General features: G+C 27.0%; 1 protein-coding gene across 1 annotated transcript; it reads left to right on the top strand.

Moving 5' to 3' along the window:
* The first annotated feature begins 7,992 nt into the window (after positions 1 to 7,992).
* On the top strand, positions 7,993 to 17,165 carry LOC107442646 (uncharacterized). The gene is made up of 4 exons (XM_087150212.1): positions 7,993 to 8,849; positions 13,211 to 13,330; positions 14,238 to 14,399; positions 16,368 to 17,165. Exons 1-4 carry the CDS (start codon positions 8,841 to 8,843, stop codon positions 17,067 to 17,069), a joined length of 993 nt encoding a protein of 330 aa, XP_087006338.1. The 5' UTR covers positions 7,993 to 8,840; the 3' UTR covers positions 17,070 to 17,165.
* Positions 17,166 to 17,519: the final 354 nt, after the last annotated feature.

Raw genomic sequence — 17,519 nt, 5'->3', positions numbered from 1 at the left:
AGATTTAGATTTTTACGCTTACGTTTAAGGAGGTTATGCATTATTTATTTGCAGTAATGTTTCTTTTTCCATGTATTAAATCTCATCTATAAGTAAAATTTATTGTTTAAAAATGATAATTTGTAATTTAAAATTTTCCCAGCAGTCGAAAATTTCATCGAATAATTATAACGTCTTTTATAGATGTTTAAATATTTTTAAATCAAATTTATCGAAGCAAGAATGAAATATAAAATCTCTGTTTTTGATATTGTTTTAAATACAGAAATAATATCTTCAGCAGTTCGCAGCTATGGATTATACATTGAAGAAAAATTACCAATTTTCTAGAGAAACTTATCTGAGTTTCTTTCATTTTTGTTACTAAAATCTTATTCATAAATAAAGTTTAAAATCCTTTTCTAAGCCAAACTCGAAAAAAAAAGAATTGTTTCTACATTAAGTGTTATCTTTAATTAAGGTTTTTAAAAAGAATTATTTTTCAGAAAAAGGTATCATAAAATATGCAACAAAATGTAGAATTCTTTCAACATATTTAAGTAGTAAGTTACTACATATTTTATTTATTACTAGCTGAATACCTGTTCTTAGTACGGGGTGTAGAAAGCATCAATAATTTAGTATTGAACAATACTAAAAAATCGTGCACAAAACTTAAAGACAAAATAATTCTTATGTTTTTCATGTATTACTATTTGTTGCCTTTCTCGGTGGCTTTACGTTATTAGATTAAGTAAAACATGTATTTAGTTGTTCATTTCATCAAAATAAAGATTAACTGTATTCAGTATCATCTAGCATGATGCTGTTGCTCAAGGCAACTCATGATATTTAAAATTTACCACCACTAAGTTACTTTCTCCTATCTTCGTGGGGCTATAAAAAAAATCTGTCACAAAAATGTGCAGTATTGGTGCCGCTGTTATAGGCACCAAATTTGCTCTTAAAATATTTTATACCTATTAAAACTGCTCCAATTAAAATGATGCCAGTTTTAAGCATCATTGATGTCAATGATAGGAGGGCGACTTTTTACTGTTCCCCGCAAGAAATATGTACCATTTCTCCCTTAACTTTGAATTTTAGTTCAAAACCTTTTTATTTTTAAAATTTCATTTACCATTATTATCATTCATATTATTAAAATTTCATTCACATTATTTGATTTTAATTTTTTTAGATTTATAGCTAAACGTTTTAAAATTATAACTATAAACAAAATAAACATGTGGTTTCAGATTAGAAGTATTAATCTGGTGAAGCGGTCCGCCTTTGCTATCACGTTTTTATTGATCATTCAAATAACCTGTCATAACGAATAAAAAATAATACGGAACGCACCGCAATAAACTAATTTTTTTTAATTAGAACTATAACCTGGCAAACAAGGAAAAAAATAAGAGAATAAAATAAGCTTAAAAAATGTTTCGTTTTTTTTGTAATAAAAGATAATGGTTATCAAGGAGGCATATTTCTTCATTGTTTAACTCATATTATTTTGAATGGAAAAGCTCCATGGAAATATCTATCTATATATAACCAAATTTTTTTTAAGGCTTCAAATTCTGATGCAAAGAAAATAAAGAAAATTTTTTCCTGACTTATGACATGAAATTTTTAAGGAATTGATATCAAGCAATCTGAGTGTAACTTATGTCGCAATGGGTCACCAACAAAAGCGGAAAATCTCCAACTAAGTATTTTTTTCCCTCTCTATAACACTTTTTTTTCTGAGGAGACGAAGCCTACTTTTTTTAATGCTTATATATATAATAATTAGTATATCATTATATAATTATTAATAATTGTATAGATATAAATTACATAATAGATCAATTCTTACATCACACAAAAAAAAAGAAAAAGCTGAAAGTTGTTTCAAAAGTTGTGATTTTGGACCCAATATCTGTAGAACAATTTTACCTGTTTGATTATACTAATTTAAGTGTCTTAATCCTTATTTAGGTTCTATTTTCTATCTATTATTATTACACTGCTCAAAACAATACTATGGCAGCTAAAGCTCACCTCGAAGGAAAGGCGATTTTCAGATATCCATATTTAACCCACAGCTTTTAAAACATCATCAGTTTTCCGCTAATTATTTCTGAGTTCGACTGCTTTAGAATTGTCCTATAAGTTATTAATTTAATTAATGATTTTAATATTTTTGTTTTTAATATTTTTTTTTAAATAATTGTAAATATTTATGTTTAAATTATTTTCATTCGATCGGAAACTTTTTTTTCTTGTTTTTATCTATCAGACTTAAATTTTAATGAACCGGAATTATAAACCGGACTAGAAAATTTTTTCTCGTCTCCGATTCTCGTAAAATTGTTATCGACTCCAAATCCCTGAGACAAATTAATTGATAAATATTTGTTCCAATATGCTTAATTTTTTATAAGTAAAAAAGATAAAAGATTTAAAAAAAAAGATCCAGATTTTTTCTTTGCAAATCTTGCAATTTTAAATTGAAGGAATATATGTTATTACGTTGCCGCCAGGAATAGTAGTTAAAATAAGAGACCACGAAAAAGATTAGAATTCCCAAACGTAGAAACTAATATACCTTTTATTCAAATTTAAAATTTTTAATGTAGAAAAGAAGGTATTACAATCAATTACTTAAACAGAAAAAGAATTATCATTTCTAAAGAACATACACGAGATTGGAAAGGAAAATGCTTAATTACCTCTTTGTAGACCTTCAAACTGCATTTTTTTTTTCGTTGTCTTTCATTCATTGTTTTAGAAATACATACACATCATTTTTATCAACGTTACTACTTATTTCTATTTTATTCTCTCCACTTATTTGACTAACTTTAATACAATTTCCACTCAGTTCTTTTTCCTCATTAACCAACTTAACTCATTTCATTTTCACTTTCTTTCTCACATCACCCCCACCCCCAGGAATTTCTTTTATTTTTATCGTCCTTTAAAAATCCACCCCTTCAAAAGTCAAAACCCAATTATCTTAGATTATTTTAGATTAACAGTAAAGCTCCAATCAAAACTTAAATAATTTTAACCAATCCTGATTTTTCTTTTCTTTTTCTAGCGGAGTTCATCGAACAACCCACTGGTCAAAGGTTATAATAACTCCTTAAATTGGGTTTTTCTCACAGTTGCACAGGAAACATAAATCGCTCTTACCAGCAGAAGTTCCAAAAACAATAATTTATCTTAACTCCCGACTTTTTAAGTAAAGAAAAAGGGCAATTAAACAAATAATTGAGTTAAAATAAATACGAAATTAAATTAGTTAAAATATAAATTAAGTTGGGATACAATTAATGATAACATAACAATGTATCTTCCATTCCGTTTTCGTGTTATCTCCTTCTAAATATCAATTTTTCTTATCTTGGATTACCCCATGTAACCTATTAATTGTAATTAGTACGAAAAAATTGCTTTTTAATATTTCCTCCAGAGGCATAATATACAAGTTAACACGGCTACCGATCGTGACGATTTTCGCATTTTTTTTTGTTCCATAAATTACGAGGGCCTGTAAATGTAGAACATACACATTTTTCAAACGTCCTTGAGATACAGGTGCTAAACAATTATCACGTTTTTGCGAAAACGAAAATTTTAAGTATATGAAGTACGGATGCGTGTATTTGTTTTCCTGGTCGTAGTAATTATCGGTGTAGAAATGATAACTGGAAATGGGGACAAAATAAAATTTCACTACAGTAGGAAATAAGGTGGGAAGAAAAAGATGACTGATTGAAATCGAAAGTTTTAATTTTGGAAGACGATAAAGCACTTCTTCATGACCTTAGGCTTTCTGTTTCATAACAGTTATTATTTATTAAACCATTGCAGCCGCCAGGGTTTGAGATTATAGGTACTTCCTCGAATTAAATTTTAATTGGAAGATAACGCACTATACTTTTGTGTTTATTGTTCCATAAAGTTGCGAAATTTGTTTCAGATATATTTAAATATGTATTATAAGATCATAGAAATATCGGTTCTGCTTTGAACCATATCAATACCTTAAGTCGTAATAAGCAGTGCTATAAAATTTGTGAGGTTTAAGATTGAACAATGCTTCTGTTCAAATTTAAACTTAGTATCGTACAGCAATGTTTATGAAGTACGTTGACGTGGTGCAACTACAATTTAGCACCATATTAAGGATGCACCAAGTTTGTACAGTATTATTGTTCTACTCTGTAAATTTCTAACAGTTTCGTGTGCATGTTTTGCGAAGATTATAGACTAGTGGACTAAACAGAACATGAGTTTCTTAAGTACTTAGTGCGCTAAATGAAATTTTGAGCTAAATGACTTTTGATTTAATGATCGGATTTTCACGTTCTAGGACTTAATGGTTCGAAGGTCTAAGCTTTAAAATGGTAATTAAATAGAGCAGAGGGCATTTTAAGTTACGAAATTTGACTCAAAAATGTTTTTTTCTTTTTCTCTGAATAAACACAAATTTTTTTTGGATTTGAATTCTTGACCATCAAAATATGGAGAATTGTTACAATTTCCAACAGTTTAGACAGGGGAACATGTGGGCACTTTTATCCCCTTTACTTTTATTTAAAATTACATCATGTATTTGTATAAAATCATATTTTGTATTTCTACTCCTTTTTTTAATATTTTTTAAAATTATACTTTGCTCTTAAATGTTATTAATTTCTTTTAATTTTAAACAATCACAAGTAATGCTAGTTATGTGTTACATTAAATCCACCCCAATTCATAAACTAAGTACTAAAGTTAAGTTGCATATTTTTAAATTTAAAGCTAGAATTAACTTATTTTTTTTTGCTACTGAGAAGATATAGCAGAAAAAAAAATAATAATGGAAAATTAAAAAATTATAAAACACTAGAACTCTTTGTTATTTTCTTTTGTCCTCAAACATTATTTAATTAAAAATAAGATTTTTGTTAACTTTTTAATTATTAAAATGTAATTTGTATATTTTGATGTATGCTAGTAAAAATGCTTTTCAGAAATACTATAAGAAAAATGAGCTTATAAATCATTCTTGAATCATTAAATTCTTAAACTATTTTTCCTGGATGTGTCCGCATGAGAAATTTTCTGTGAATTCTATGAAAATTTCCATATTTCCGGAACTAATGAAGCGAATAAAAACTCTTTGCATACAGTTATAAAATTTGTTTATTCAAAGATATCCGAGTAGAAAATTACTTATATTTGTTATTTTTTTATCAAATGATATAAAAATTTTGAATTTTAATGCATAATAGCTTTTACCCTTATTTAATTTTCGTAATTTTATAAAACAAAATTCTAAATTTATGTAGAAAACTAAATACGCAAATATCAATTAAAAGAGAAATCTAATTTATTTTATTGGAACTATTTGAAGTGTTAAACAGTTTAAAATTACGACTTCTTTGAGATGATGAAATGCGCAAATAGTGAAATTAACATTAAGAGGCTTAAATTTTCGACCGCTTTTATATTTTAACTGTTAAAACCAAATTTTCCAGATTGTAGCGAACACTCATATATTCATCAAAAGTCCAAATCCTTTGAAAAATGAATGTTTATTCAGAGAAAGTACTTTTCTGCGTCTGATTTAGTACCTGTACTGTCTGTACTAATTAAGCAGCACATATAAAGTTAGGACATTAAGACTGATAGTTATTACGTTATGCATTGTACTGTGCGCAAAATAAAAAACGGACTACCCTGAATAACTTATGATCTAATGATCGGATCTCATGTTCCAGGACTCAATCTTAAAAGTTCAAAGGGGTGACTTCAAATGTGCTAATTAATTAGTGCGGATGATATTTTAACACGCAGATGATATTTTGATTAGATGATTGACGAAATCAGGCACAAAAAACTTATTTTCTCTGAATAAATAGAACTCTTTTTCCGGCGGATTCAGATTTCTGATCCCTAAAGTATTGGGGGGTAGCCGTAATCTGGGAAATATGATCACAATAATTTGTTCAGTACAGTGGTCTAAAGTTTGGATACCTTAATGTTAATTTTACTTCTTGCGTATTACACCATATCTCAAGAGCTTTTTAAACGAATTGAAACATTTTCACGCACAATTATAAATTTCGTTTATCCAAACATATCCATGCAAAATATAACCTTTACCACAACTTTTAGTAAATATCCATTATTTTTCATTATTTCAGTTAATAATAGACGAAAAAGTTTTGAATTGTAAGGTATATAATTTTTTGCCATCATTTTTAAAAATTGTAATTTTAAATAGCAAAATACAAATTTGAAGGAAATCGGTCGAATAGTTCCTGAGATATCGATTTTTAAAGATACGACTCTTAAGTCGTACATATAACGAGAAAATCCCACAATGTATTCAAAAGTTAATTAAGAGTTTGTTATTTTGTATTGTGCCCTTTACGTTTAGGGACACAAATATACCTATGATGAGCTGTCTGACAAACAACACCACATGAAAAAAAAATCACATTATTAAATCAAAAGTTAATAAGGTAATTGTTTCTTTATTTCCGCAGATCTTCGTATATTAATGTAGATAAAATGAAAGAGTAGCTCTTCGCAAGCGTGTTAGTACGCTGTGCCGGAATTAAAAGAAAATTTAAACGTACACTTTCATTTAAAGTAATGCAACTGTGAAATATGTTACAAAGAGAAAACTACTAAACATTTATCGCTTTAAGATTTTTAAAAATTTAAAAAATAAACTATTATACACTTTTTGAAAAGTTAGAACCGGCAAAAATGCCTTTTTTTTTCAATATTTGTGTATTTTAACTCTCTCTTTCCAAACCTAGTTTAATTTTTTTAAATTAAAAGAGTTTTACTGTTTGAAATATAAATTGCGATGCATTTCTAGTACAAGTTTATTAATTAAGTTTTTTTCTTCATAAATATATTTCTTCTTTAAAAATTCAGTAATCTCTCATTTTTTTGTGTGACAAGTTTGGGATTATTTTAGCTTTAACAAAGTTGTTATCATGATTAAAAATGATAGCCCTAAGAGGGCTAAAGCTGAGCGAACCACTAATCCCATTGTCCTGCAGGAACTATATCTATGAACACGACACCAAACAACCGATCCTGATAGCTTGATACTCGGTGACATTGCGAAAATAATTTTGATAATCTTTTTCTAGCAATTTTTTTTTCTTAAGTTGAAAAGAATTGCAGTATTGAAACGAAACAAATTACTTTAAGTTTGGTACTTCTATATATACTACAAGCTAAATACTAATATATATTATATTTTAATATTAAAATAAAATAAAATCTTTTGAAATTTTAAAATAAAAAGTGTTAATTTAATATTTAAAAATATATTTTTATACAATTTAATTAATAAAAGTTATTGGATTTGACCGAACTGCCAAATTCTTTACCATGTTACAAGTTGCTAGATTTGTCTCACGGTTACAGAATCGACACGGTTACGAATTATTTGTTACTTTTGGTTAAGTTCTTCTTCTTCTGGATTCTCAAGGCCTACCAAACATGAATGAAACTTTTGTTTGTTCTTGAGAAGGAGCGCCTTGTTTTGAATGCTCGAAGCATTCTGATGTTTTCCTTTGAAGAAAATGAAATTTTTCCATTGACAAGTATGTCTAACAGCCTCAGTTTCCTGAAATTATTCTTTTCATGTAGTTTAAACATGTCATTGGAAAATTTCAAAGAGTGCTTTACATTTTGATGTATAAAACTTCTTTAGAATAATTGCTATTAAATGTTGAATTCGTTTTTAAAGTTATAAATCAAAATGTTTTGGATATAAAGTAATAAAGATAAATATTTTCCAAATTGCATTCTGAATTTTTCATATTAGTCTCTATTTAAAAAAAATCTTTTCAAATAAATGTTAAGCTCCTTTTTAAATTTATAAATCAAAATGTTATGGATATAAAGTATTAAAATTTTTTTTTCCAAATTGTATTCTGGAATTTTTATTTTATCCCTTTTTTTTTATAAAAAAGAAAAAAATCCTTTAAAGCTTTAAAACTGTTTTAACAAGAACTTAAAACCAATTGCTATCCTATTTCTTTTAAATATTTACTACAACTGTGTAAAAAAAAGTTCGACATTTTAAATCTATAGCTACATTTTTAATGGTTCTATGAAAAAGCTTTCTATTATTTAAAGAAAAAACTTGCAATACAGTATTTCATTAAAATGTGTGTGGAAAATATATTTCCTCGAATTTCTTTATCTTGTTTTATTACTGAACTCAAATAAAAAAAAATTGAACGAAGAAAAAAGTAAGAGACATTAAACCAATTTGTTCACACTCTTTTATATACTTCAAAAGATAAATACGAAACAAAACAATCCTTATCAGACGATTTTTTTTAATTCTCATTATATTCGAAAGAGGAAGGAGGAACAAAAGTATTTCTTAATCCTAGTTTATTACGGATCTGTCCGTAATTCGATCCACCTCAATAATTGATAAAAGTTACCAATGAAACAAAACGTGCGAAACAATCGCCAACAAAAGAAAGTCAACCAATATATAAACTAGAAAAGTGCTGGTAAAAAAAAAAAAAAAAAAAAAACTAAAAATGTCGATTTTCCTTTCGTATCAAATATTTGAAGATCAGTAGATGAGGCCCCTGGGGGTGTTGTCTGTCCGTTTGAAAAACGTGTCCGAAAGTTAAAAAAAAATAAAAATAAAAAAATAGGGCGTTTGAGATTAGGAGCTGCAGGGCGCTGACCATGTCCATTAGATAAAATCTCAAATTTAGGACATCTTTTCTCTATTTAAAGAAAAATCAACCCATCTTTTTAGATCAATCGTTTGGGAATTTTGAAAGAAATTGGTTTTTAGGCTCCTTACCTGGAGTATCTCAATGAACAATGTAAGTTTTTTCGATGATTTGATGTTGGAAAATTATTTTTAACTATTTTAGAAAACGAGTTTTTGCATTTTAAATTTTTGAAATTAGTTTTTCTAATTTTAGTTTTTGAAAACAATTTTTGCTAATTTTTAACTTTCAAAAACGATTTTTAATAATTTTAACTTTTGAAAACAATTTTTAAATATTTTTATTTTCTAAGCCATAATTCTATATTTAATCACGAGTGCAAAGATTTGTTGGTTTTGAAGCTTTTTCCTCTTGATGTGTTTAAATTTTACATTTTTTCAGCAAAAACTACTTCAAATTATAAAATTATTTTAAATTCAAATTATATACTTTTTACAAATTACTATAGGAAAACCATTTGTTCTTTAAGAAAAGTCCTTATTGGTTATTTTAATTAAAAATAAGCAAAATTGGGGAAACTATTGAATTTTTTTCTACAAGTGATTTTTAATTCTATTTCACAATTAAAGAAGAATTAATAAGCAAAATAAAAATACTATTTTCAGTTATTTCCTGTTTGAAAGAAGTATTTAAATATTTTAGAAAATGGGCATTTATGATTTTTTTTGGAAACAATTTTTACTAACTTTAATTTTTGAAAACGATTTTTAAAAATTACATTCAACATTTATTATGAAGTATTACATTTATTATGAAGTAACATTTATTATGAAGTAAAAATTACATCAAACATTTATTATGAAGTATATGTATTTACGGCAAAAATGTTTTATAAAATATAAATGATTCTTTACCAGTTCATAAAATTTATGTAAACTTTCGAAACATATTTCAGCGCAATTCTTATAGAATAAAGTGTAAACAAAGTTTTAATAAAGTTAAGAATAAAGTTTTATTAAATGGTTGTAAAATGGGCAAATATTGAAGTATGTTATTCCTGAATAAAATATTAAAAGGAGATAAATTTGCCATTTAATTTTAAATTTTCTAAAATGTAAAATTTATTGAACTTTAAAACAATGATTTTAAGACACATCAAGAGAAACACAGTATGTTGTATTACAAAAAATTTTTTTTTAAATTTTTTTAATATTAATTAATTGTCCTCTTCGAAAGCACTTTTATATAATCATTTTTTAATTTTATACTTGAGTGAAATATAATTATTTAAAAGCTATTTGTACTATAGATAAAATAATAGAAATAGAAAAATAAAATAACATCAACAGAAATAGCTTGCAAGTTGCTCAAATTGTGAGAGCTAATTACATATTTATTTCAGATTTTTTTTTTTAAAGGAAATAAATATGTAAAATTTCCTTTCACTCCCAATGTTAGATGAAATAGCTCAAATTTTTTATTAAACTATTTATAACGAATGTTGTTGTTTATTGTTAAAGTACAGAAAATTTTGTCTTGATCGGTTAGCATTGCACAACAACTGCCTTTACACCCCACTCATCAATCTGAAGCAGGATATGCTTTAAGCCGTCTTCGGGAATTGAACCCTTGTTCTACAAAATATCAGATGGGTACCTTAACCATTTAGCCACTGCGGCAATTTGTTGTAGTGAATTTAAAACATTATATATTTATAAGTAGCATTGAAAGTTCACAACTATAATTGAGTTACATTGCAACACTGTAAACATTTTAAATTCATAAAATATTATGAATTGTTTCAATTTTAGAATTTAATTAGTTTGAACTCGTGAAGAAACTCATTTTCGCTAGTCCTGGATGATTGCCCGTTCATAAACCCTTAACACGGCCCTGGAGAGGGCGAATCGACTGGCCATCGAAGGGTGCTAATTTATTAATAAAAGTTTGAAATAGAATATCAGAGAAATGTTTTAAAATTACGCCAATGGTAAAAGTGTTCATTAAAAAAAGTAAGTAGATGTTTAAGGCTAATTCTATACTGTTAGTATTTTCATTATAAAATTATGGTAAAATTAAGGCAGCAGTCTGTCCATCCGATTTACTGTAAAGTTTATGGTAAGGAATGTATTTTACTTTCACGGTTTTGAAACCGTTTGCAACTAGTATGGTTATAACACCAAGAATGCAATATTATACGGTTTTTAACCATTTACAGCTATAGCTTCAATACCGTAAAAAAAAGAAATTTAACTGGACATAAGAGATAGACTTTTTGTTCGGAAATGGCATTGGAGACTGCATGACACAAATCGGCGAGTGTAGGACATTGAATTCTCTTCATGTGTTGAAGGGAGTGGAGGAAATATTGTGGTGTGAACGCTGAGACACGAACCCAAGTTCTGTAGGTCACGAGACTGACAGATTAGCCCTCTCGGCTATAATAATGTTCGCAGTTGCAAGGAACTAAGTGACTTCGTTAGGTGGGCTTAGTTGGTGAGATAAAATTTTTGTTGTTTAATAGTATTTGATTATCATTTTATTTATGGTTTTTTGACTTTTTTGTTTGAATATGGTAAGGTTACAGTTAAATAAATTGCTATTTAACCATTTTCCCGATAAATTTCTAAAAGTGTAACATATAATTCTTAATAAATATTTTTAATATATAAGGGTTGGGCAAAATAATGGAAACATATCTGTACTAATATATTTTATCATATTTCACAAGAAATAATTGGAAAATTATTTTATAACTTGAGAAGTATTCATATCATGCGATTTCTCACAATTTTCTATGAAGTTTAATGTTTTAGAGATTTGAGGGATTGATAATAAATTACGAACGGAAAATAGTGTTTTTGAACACAATGTAGGAATAAATTTGTAACTTTTAACAATTATTCTGGTTATATGCGATAATTGCGCAAAATTTCATAAACCTAGCTTAGATATTAATGGAGATAAAGACATTTTCATAAAAAATTAATTTTTTTGTCTTACGTTTTTTGCTATAACTTTAAATATATTCAATAAAGTGAAACAAAATTTTTAGAGCAATTTAAAATTAATAACAAAATTATTTCTTTCAAATTTTAGAACAATTTATCTAAAACTTAGCAAGATACGAGAAATCAAAGTATTTTTTTAATGCTGCACATGTGCAGGAAAAATATGAAACTTTTTTCTCAAAATTTTGTAGAGAATTGTATTTAGCAGCTAATAAAAAAGTTAGATTTGAATATCTTAAATATTATTTTCGTATATTATTTTATTTATTAAATATTATTTTTTAATCATAAGACAGAATTAAATAACACGATAATTCCTCATAATAAACGTTTATACATCAAAATATGATTGTATAAGGAAAGAAGACAGGTGAAAGAAAAGATGCTTTAATGGAGGATGATCCCCAACAATGCCGGAGCCATTTTTAATAAATCTTGTTTAATAGTACAAAATAAAATATGTGGAAAACCCCTTATCATTTTAATTTCTTTTAAAAAGTACAAAAACTACTTTGAAAATTGCTTGGAACTTATTAAATTTTTAAGATATTCGAGTTGGACTTTTTTTTAGCTGCCAAATACGATTCATTACAAAAATATGAGGAAAAAGATTTAAAATTCCTGTTTATGTGCATTATAAAAGAATTATTTTAATTACTCATATTTTGAGCAATTTTAAACAAATTTCTTAAAGCAATAATTTTCTAGTTAATTTTAAATTGCTACAAGAATTTGGCTTTATTTTATTTAATATTTTTAAAGTTATAACAAAAAAACATACGACAAAGAATATTATTTTTCATAAAATATCAATCTCTCCATAAATATCAAGCGAGGTTTATGAAATTTTTGAAATTATCATACATAATTACCAAAATAATTATTACAAGTTACTAATTTATTCCTACAGTTTTTGGCATTGGATGTTCAAAAATACTATTTTCCGTTTGTAATTTATTGACCGTCCCTCAACCTCTGAAAGCTTTAAACTTTATGGAGAAGTATAAAATCGCATGATCTAAACACTTTTGAAGTTATAAAATTTTTCTTTTATTTATTGAGAAATATGAAAAAATGTATTAGTGCAGAACAGTTTCCATTATTTTTTCCACCCCCTTCATATTCATTTAATAACCTTTTTTGGAGAATTATTAAAAGAAAACTTATCCTCTTAAAGAAAGGAAAGTGCTGTTTTATGGAAAATATGTTGTAAATCAATAAACATTTTTCTTTCTTTAAAAATGCATTCTCGTAATAACAATAATAATAACTTCTAAAGCAATGCTACATTATGCATGACTAATAATAACTCCCTATGAATGAGAAAGGACTTTTTTGATGACTTTATGTTGCTGTGTTAAAGAGGAAAAAAATTAAAAATGTTTTGAATTGTCCAGGTGTTGTATTATTTAGAGTTTTGAAACAAATTCTGATAGTTGTACAATTTGTGTTCATTTGGGTTACGTATCACAATAAATTTATGTATCCTTTTTGGTCTTCTAGACAACGTACATATGGTTCCTTACTCTGCTTTGTGGAGTATTTTCTCATAAGAAATACGTCACAGAGCCTGTGGAAAATGGATATGATCTGAAAACATCTTATCCTCAACATCACGAATATGTAAGTGATTGAATATGAAACATTCTTGCTTTTTTTCAAGATAAACGATACTGTGAAGATAATTTTTTTATTTTATTTTTTCGTTTGCTTTTATGTAATTTAGCATCTTTCGAGTTAGAGAACTCAAAAAGTATAGGTATAAAAAGTATAAAGAAAAATAATAAAATGCACTTCAATTTTGCATGAACGTGCTATGAATGGAAAATGCGTACGTAAACTTAAACAGATTTGTGCTTTGATTTTGGTTTTACAGACTTAGTTACGTAAATTTTTTTTTTACCTTATACTTTCATTCAAAGACTTGATTCACAGTCTTTAAATTCATTCAGTCTTTAAATTCATTTCATTCAAAGTCTTTAAATCAAAATATAATTACAGAAGAGTGCCAAATGTACAGAAGAGTGTAAATAAGAAACAAACTCATATAAATTCATAATTCAAAACAGTCAGGTAAACTGCATCTATGTTTTTCCTTTTAACTACATGAATTGTGAATCTAAATAAAATTAAAATGTCTTATTAGCACTTTTTATTTTGTATTAATTGAACTAATAATGTTTAATTGTATGATAATCTTAAAATTTCTACCATTTATTCATTACAATTTGTATAAATTGGATTATTCGGGATATTTGCTTATCCGGGACGATTTATTTGCTTATCCTATATTATGATCAAAACTATTAATTTTTTTAAATAAAGTTTTATTGGATAATACTGTGAAGATAATACATCACAAGTAAGAGAAGTAGAGAAATTTGAAAATATTCATGAAAAAACAAGTTATGAAAAAATTTAAAATTTTTTACTTCCCTCTTCACTTTTTTGTAACATTGCAGTCAAAACATTTTAATATTTTATTAGTTTATTATATATCATTACATATAATATTATATTCCTTATTTAGAAAACCGATCCTTACCAATTCGGCTATGAAATTAAAGATGGTAAAGGAAATGCTCATTTTCACAAAGAAGAGAGTGATGAATACAATTACAAAAAAGGTTCTTATGGATATACAGATGCGTACGGAATTTATAGACATGTTGATTACATAGCTGATCACGAGGTAAGATTATTTTTATAAAAAAATATTTCGTCCTTGCAATCTGTAATAATAGTCAAATAAGTAAAATAAACATTTCTCCACCTAAAATAGCATGAACTAAAAGATTTTGAGAACACTGCTTTTAATAACAACGTTATTTTTTTTAAATGAAAGAGTAGAAGAAAAATATTTAATATGTATCAAAAATAATACTTAAGAATATACATACCCGGATAGCAAGTAACCTTATCGAAAACGTAGTACTTTTATTTTCCTTTGGTTGGCATGGAAAGTTTGAGTAATTTATAATTTTTTTAAATAGTAGAAATAATAGTAATCCGAGCTTGTTTTCTTTAGGATTGAATAAAAACATGCAAAAAATCTTACTTTTTTAGCTTTTATTGTAAACATTACAATATAGCTTTGTCCAGGCAACATTTTATTTGTGTTGAAAACTTAATAATCAGGCAAACCTTCACTTTTAAAGTGTTAAAAAAAGTATATAAAAGGTTACGGAAATAAATCTTGCTTTAGTCATGATTTCTGAAACCTAATATAGATCTTGAGAAGTTGCATTTATTTTCTGTTTGTGAATGCTTTCTACTCTTGATTTGTGAATCATAGTACATCATCGCTTTCAGAAGGTTTTCTAGCCTTGTTTTGTAAATGCAAATTCAATCTCAATATAAAAGGGTTGTTTATGCAAGCTTAATGCGAACCTCAAAGTACATAAACTAGCATAGCAAAATTTACTATTATTTCATGCTTGTTTGGTTTATTTGATAATCATTTATAAACTTTGTTGGGGTTTTGAGGTAAATGTTGTTGCTAACATTAAAATCACATTTGCGTCTCTATCTGTATGTGTTGAAACTTAAAAATATTTTATAATTCAATGAACACACTATTTGATCTGAAATATCTTTAGTTTTTTAATAAAGTGATTGTATTACACCTCAGGAATTTTTAATATGCAACTTAATTTGCCATTTATATTAATGAAGAATGGAGTACATTCTGAAGATAATGAAGAAAACTAGATATGATCCGTTTATCTTCACTTCTCTTGTTTTTCGCAAATTGTCATTTCAACAAAATGAAATCAGGAGTTCCAAGAAAAAATGACTATAGTTCTTTAAAGTCTACCCTAAAAGATAGGGAAATATAAGAAATTGTAATTAAAACACAATAAGATAACTGAAAAAGCCTTGAAAATTTTTTTCGGGTAAACTTCGTGAGAGAAATTTTGAAAAAGTTTAAGAAAGGTAATAGAATGAAAGATTTCTTTCGATATATTTTTGCAAAAAAGTAATTATACTTCTTTACCCGAAGCCAGCATCAAAAGTTTAAGTACATACGTTTCATTTGGGCTTCATAAAATGTACTTTCACACAGCAAAAAAGAGTATGGAACACCAAATTGCTCTTTACGCTCACCGTGCTCCATGGGAACAACAAGCTCTGTGATTTTTACCGACCGACTCATTTTGTAATAATTCGAAAAATTTATCCTGGTAAAATTTACAAAATGGTAAAATTTACCCTGTCTCTGGTTCGAGAGGAATACTAAAAACTGTGGCAAGTTTTACTGAAGCACGTTGGTAATGATTTGGATAAAATCCTTAATAAAATATGGTTTTAGAATTTGTGATAAAATTTGCTAACTGTGGTAAAATTCTGTAATTTTGTTACTATACTTTAGAGCATAGCAAAAAATCATTTATTCGATTAAAATTACTTCTAAGCTTTATTTTTTATTTTTTACTAAATGTGTGGCAATAAGAATTAATAACTTAAATGATACGGTAGTTTTTCCAAAATGTTTTTTCACCGTTCATGCATATCTCTTAAAGTATGTTTTTAAAGTCCTTATTAAAAATGAAGTGAAAAGTTATAGGCATTAGAGGTAGAGAAACAATTTCTATATTTTTTAATTTACTATTGGTTCAGTTTTTTCACTTTTTCTTTTTTTCCTATTATTTTTAATTAGGGTTTCCGTGCGAAAATCAAGACTAACGAGCCTGGAGTTGAAAATGAAGACCCAGCAGACGTACATATATACGCTGAGCCACCTCCCTACAAATTGCAAACTTTATACGCCAAAACAAAGTACCCGGAGCAAATTTACACACAACAGCATACAAAATATGATTATCCGACGCATCATTTGCAACAGCAATATCATCAGGAAAAGGAATATCATTCAAAAACACCGCATTTCCATCAACAAAATTACGAAGAAAAGAAATATCCTCCGCAAATTCCAACCCATCATTTGCAACAACAATACCACGAAGAAAATGTTTACCATTCAAAAATACCTGATTTCCCTGTCCAAAAAGAATTATCATTTCAAGAAAATAATTATGAAAAAAAGCAATATTATCCGAAAATCCCAATTCAACAATTGCAACAACAATACCAGGAAGAGCAAGTTTATCCTTCAAAAGCACCGATTCAACAACAGTACTTCGAAAAAGAAGAATATTTTTCGAAAACTCCGATTCAGCAAAAACAGTACCATGACGAAATTGCTTACCCATCAAAAACTCTGATCCAACATTACCCACAACAAAGACATAAAGAAAAGTATCATCATTCCATGAAGGGAAAAAGTTATAAGAGTGAGCACAGTTCTTGGGTACCTATTTATTCTCCACCAAAAAGTAAATATGCTACTTACAATCATTAATTAATAGCTATGGATCTTGAAAATATGCAAAATTGTTTTCTTATTTTCTCCATTTTCAAATTCATTCCATCATCATACTTTTGCATAATCTCGCTCTTAAACTTGTATATATTCAAATAAACAACAAAAATGTTTGATTTCTATTTTTTTTATGTGTTTATTTATTATTTGTTTTTGTTTAATTTCATATAAGCATTTACGTTAGTAAGACTTTTAAATGTTTTTATGTTTGCCTTGATGGTTCTAAAATAGTTTTTTTTCTTCACATTAATGCTCATAAAAATTCATTTGTTTAAGAACGTTTAAGGAGCAAGTAGTTAAACTTCATAAACAGATATTTAATAAAAGTTGGTTCTTAAATGATTTAGACTTTCTTTCTTATCAAATTAAATTATTTCCAAACAGACAATATTTATGAGGAAAATATAAACCATTGAATCGGAAACCCCA

The sequence above is a fragment of the Parasteatoda tepidariorum genome, chromosome 8, assembly GCF_982258835.1.
Source record: "Parasteatoda tepidariorum strain Cologne lab strain chromosome 8, Ptep-v5.0, whole genome shotgun sequence".
Lineage (NCBI taxonomy): Eukaryota > Metazoa > Arthropoda > Arachnida > Araneae > Theridiidae > Parasteatoda > Parasteatoda tepidariorum.
This window is presented reverse-complemented; position numbering and strand designations above follow the sequence as displayed.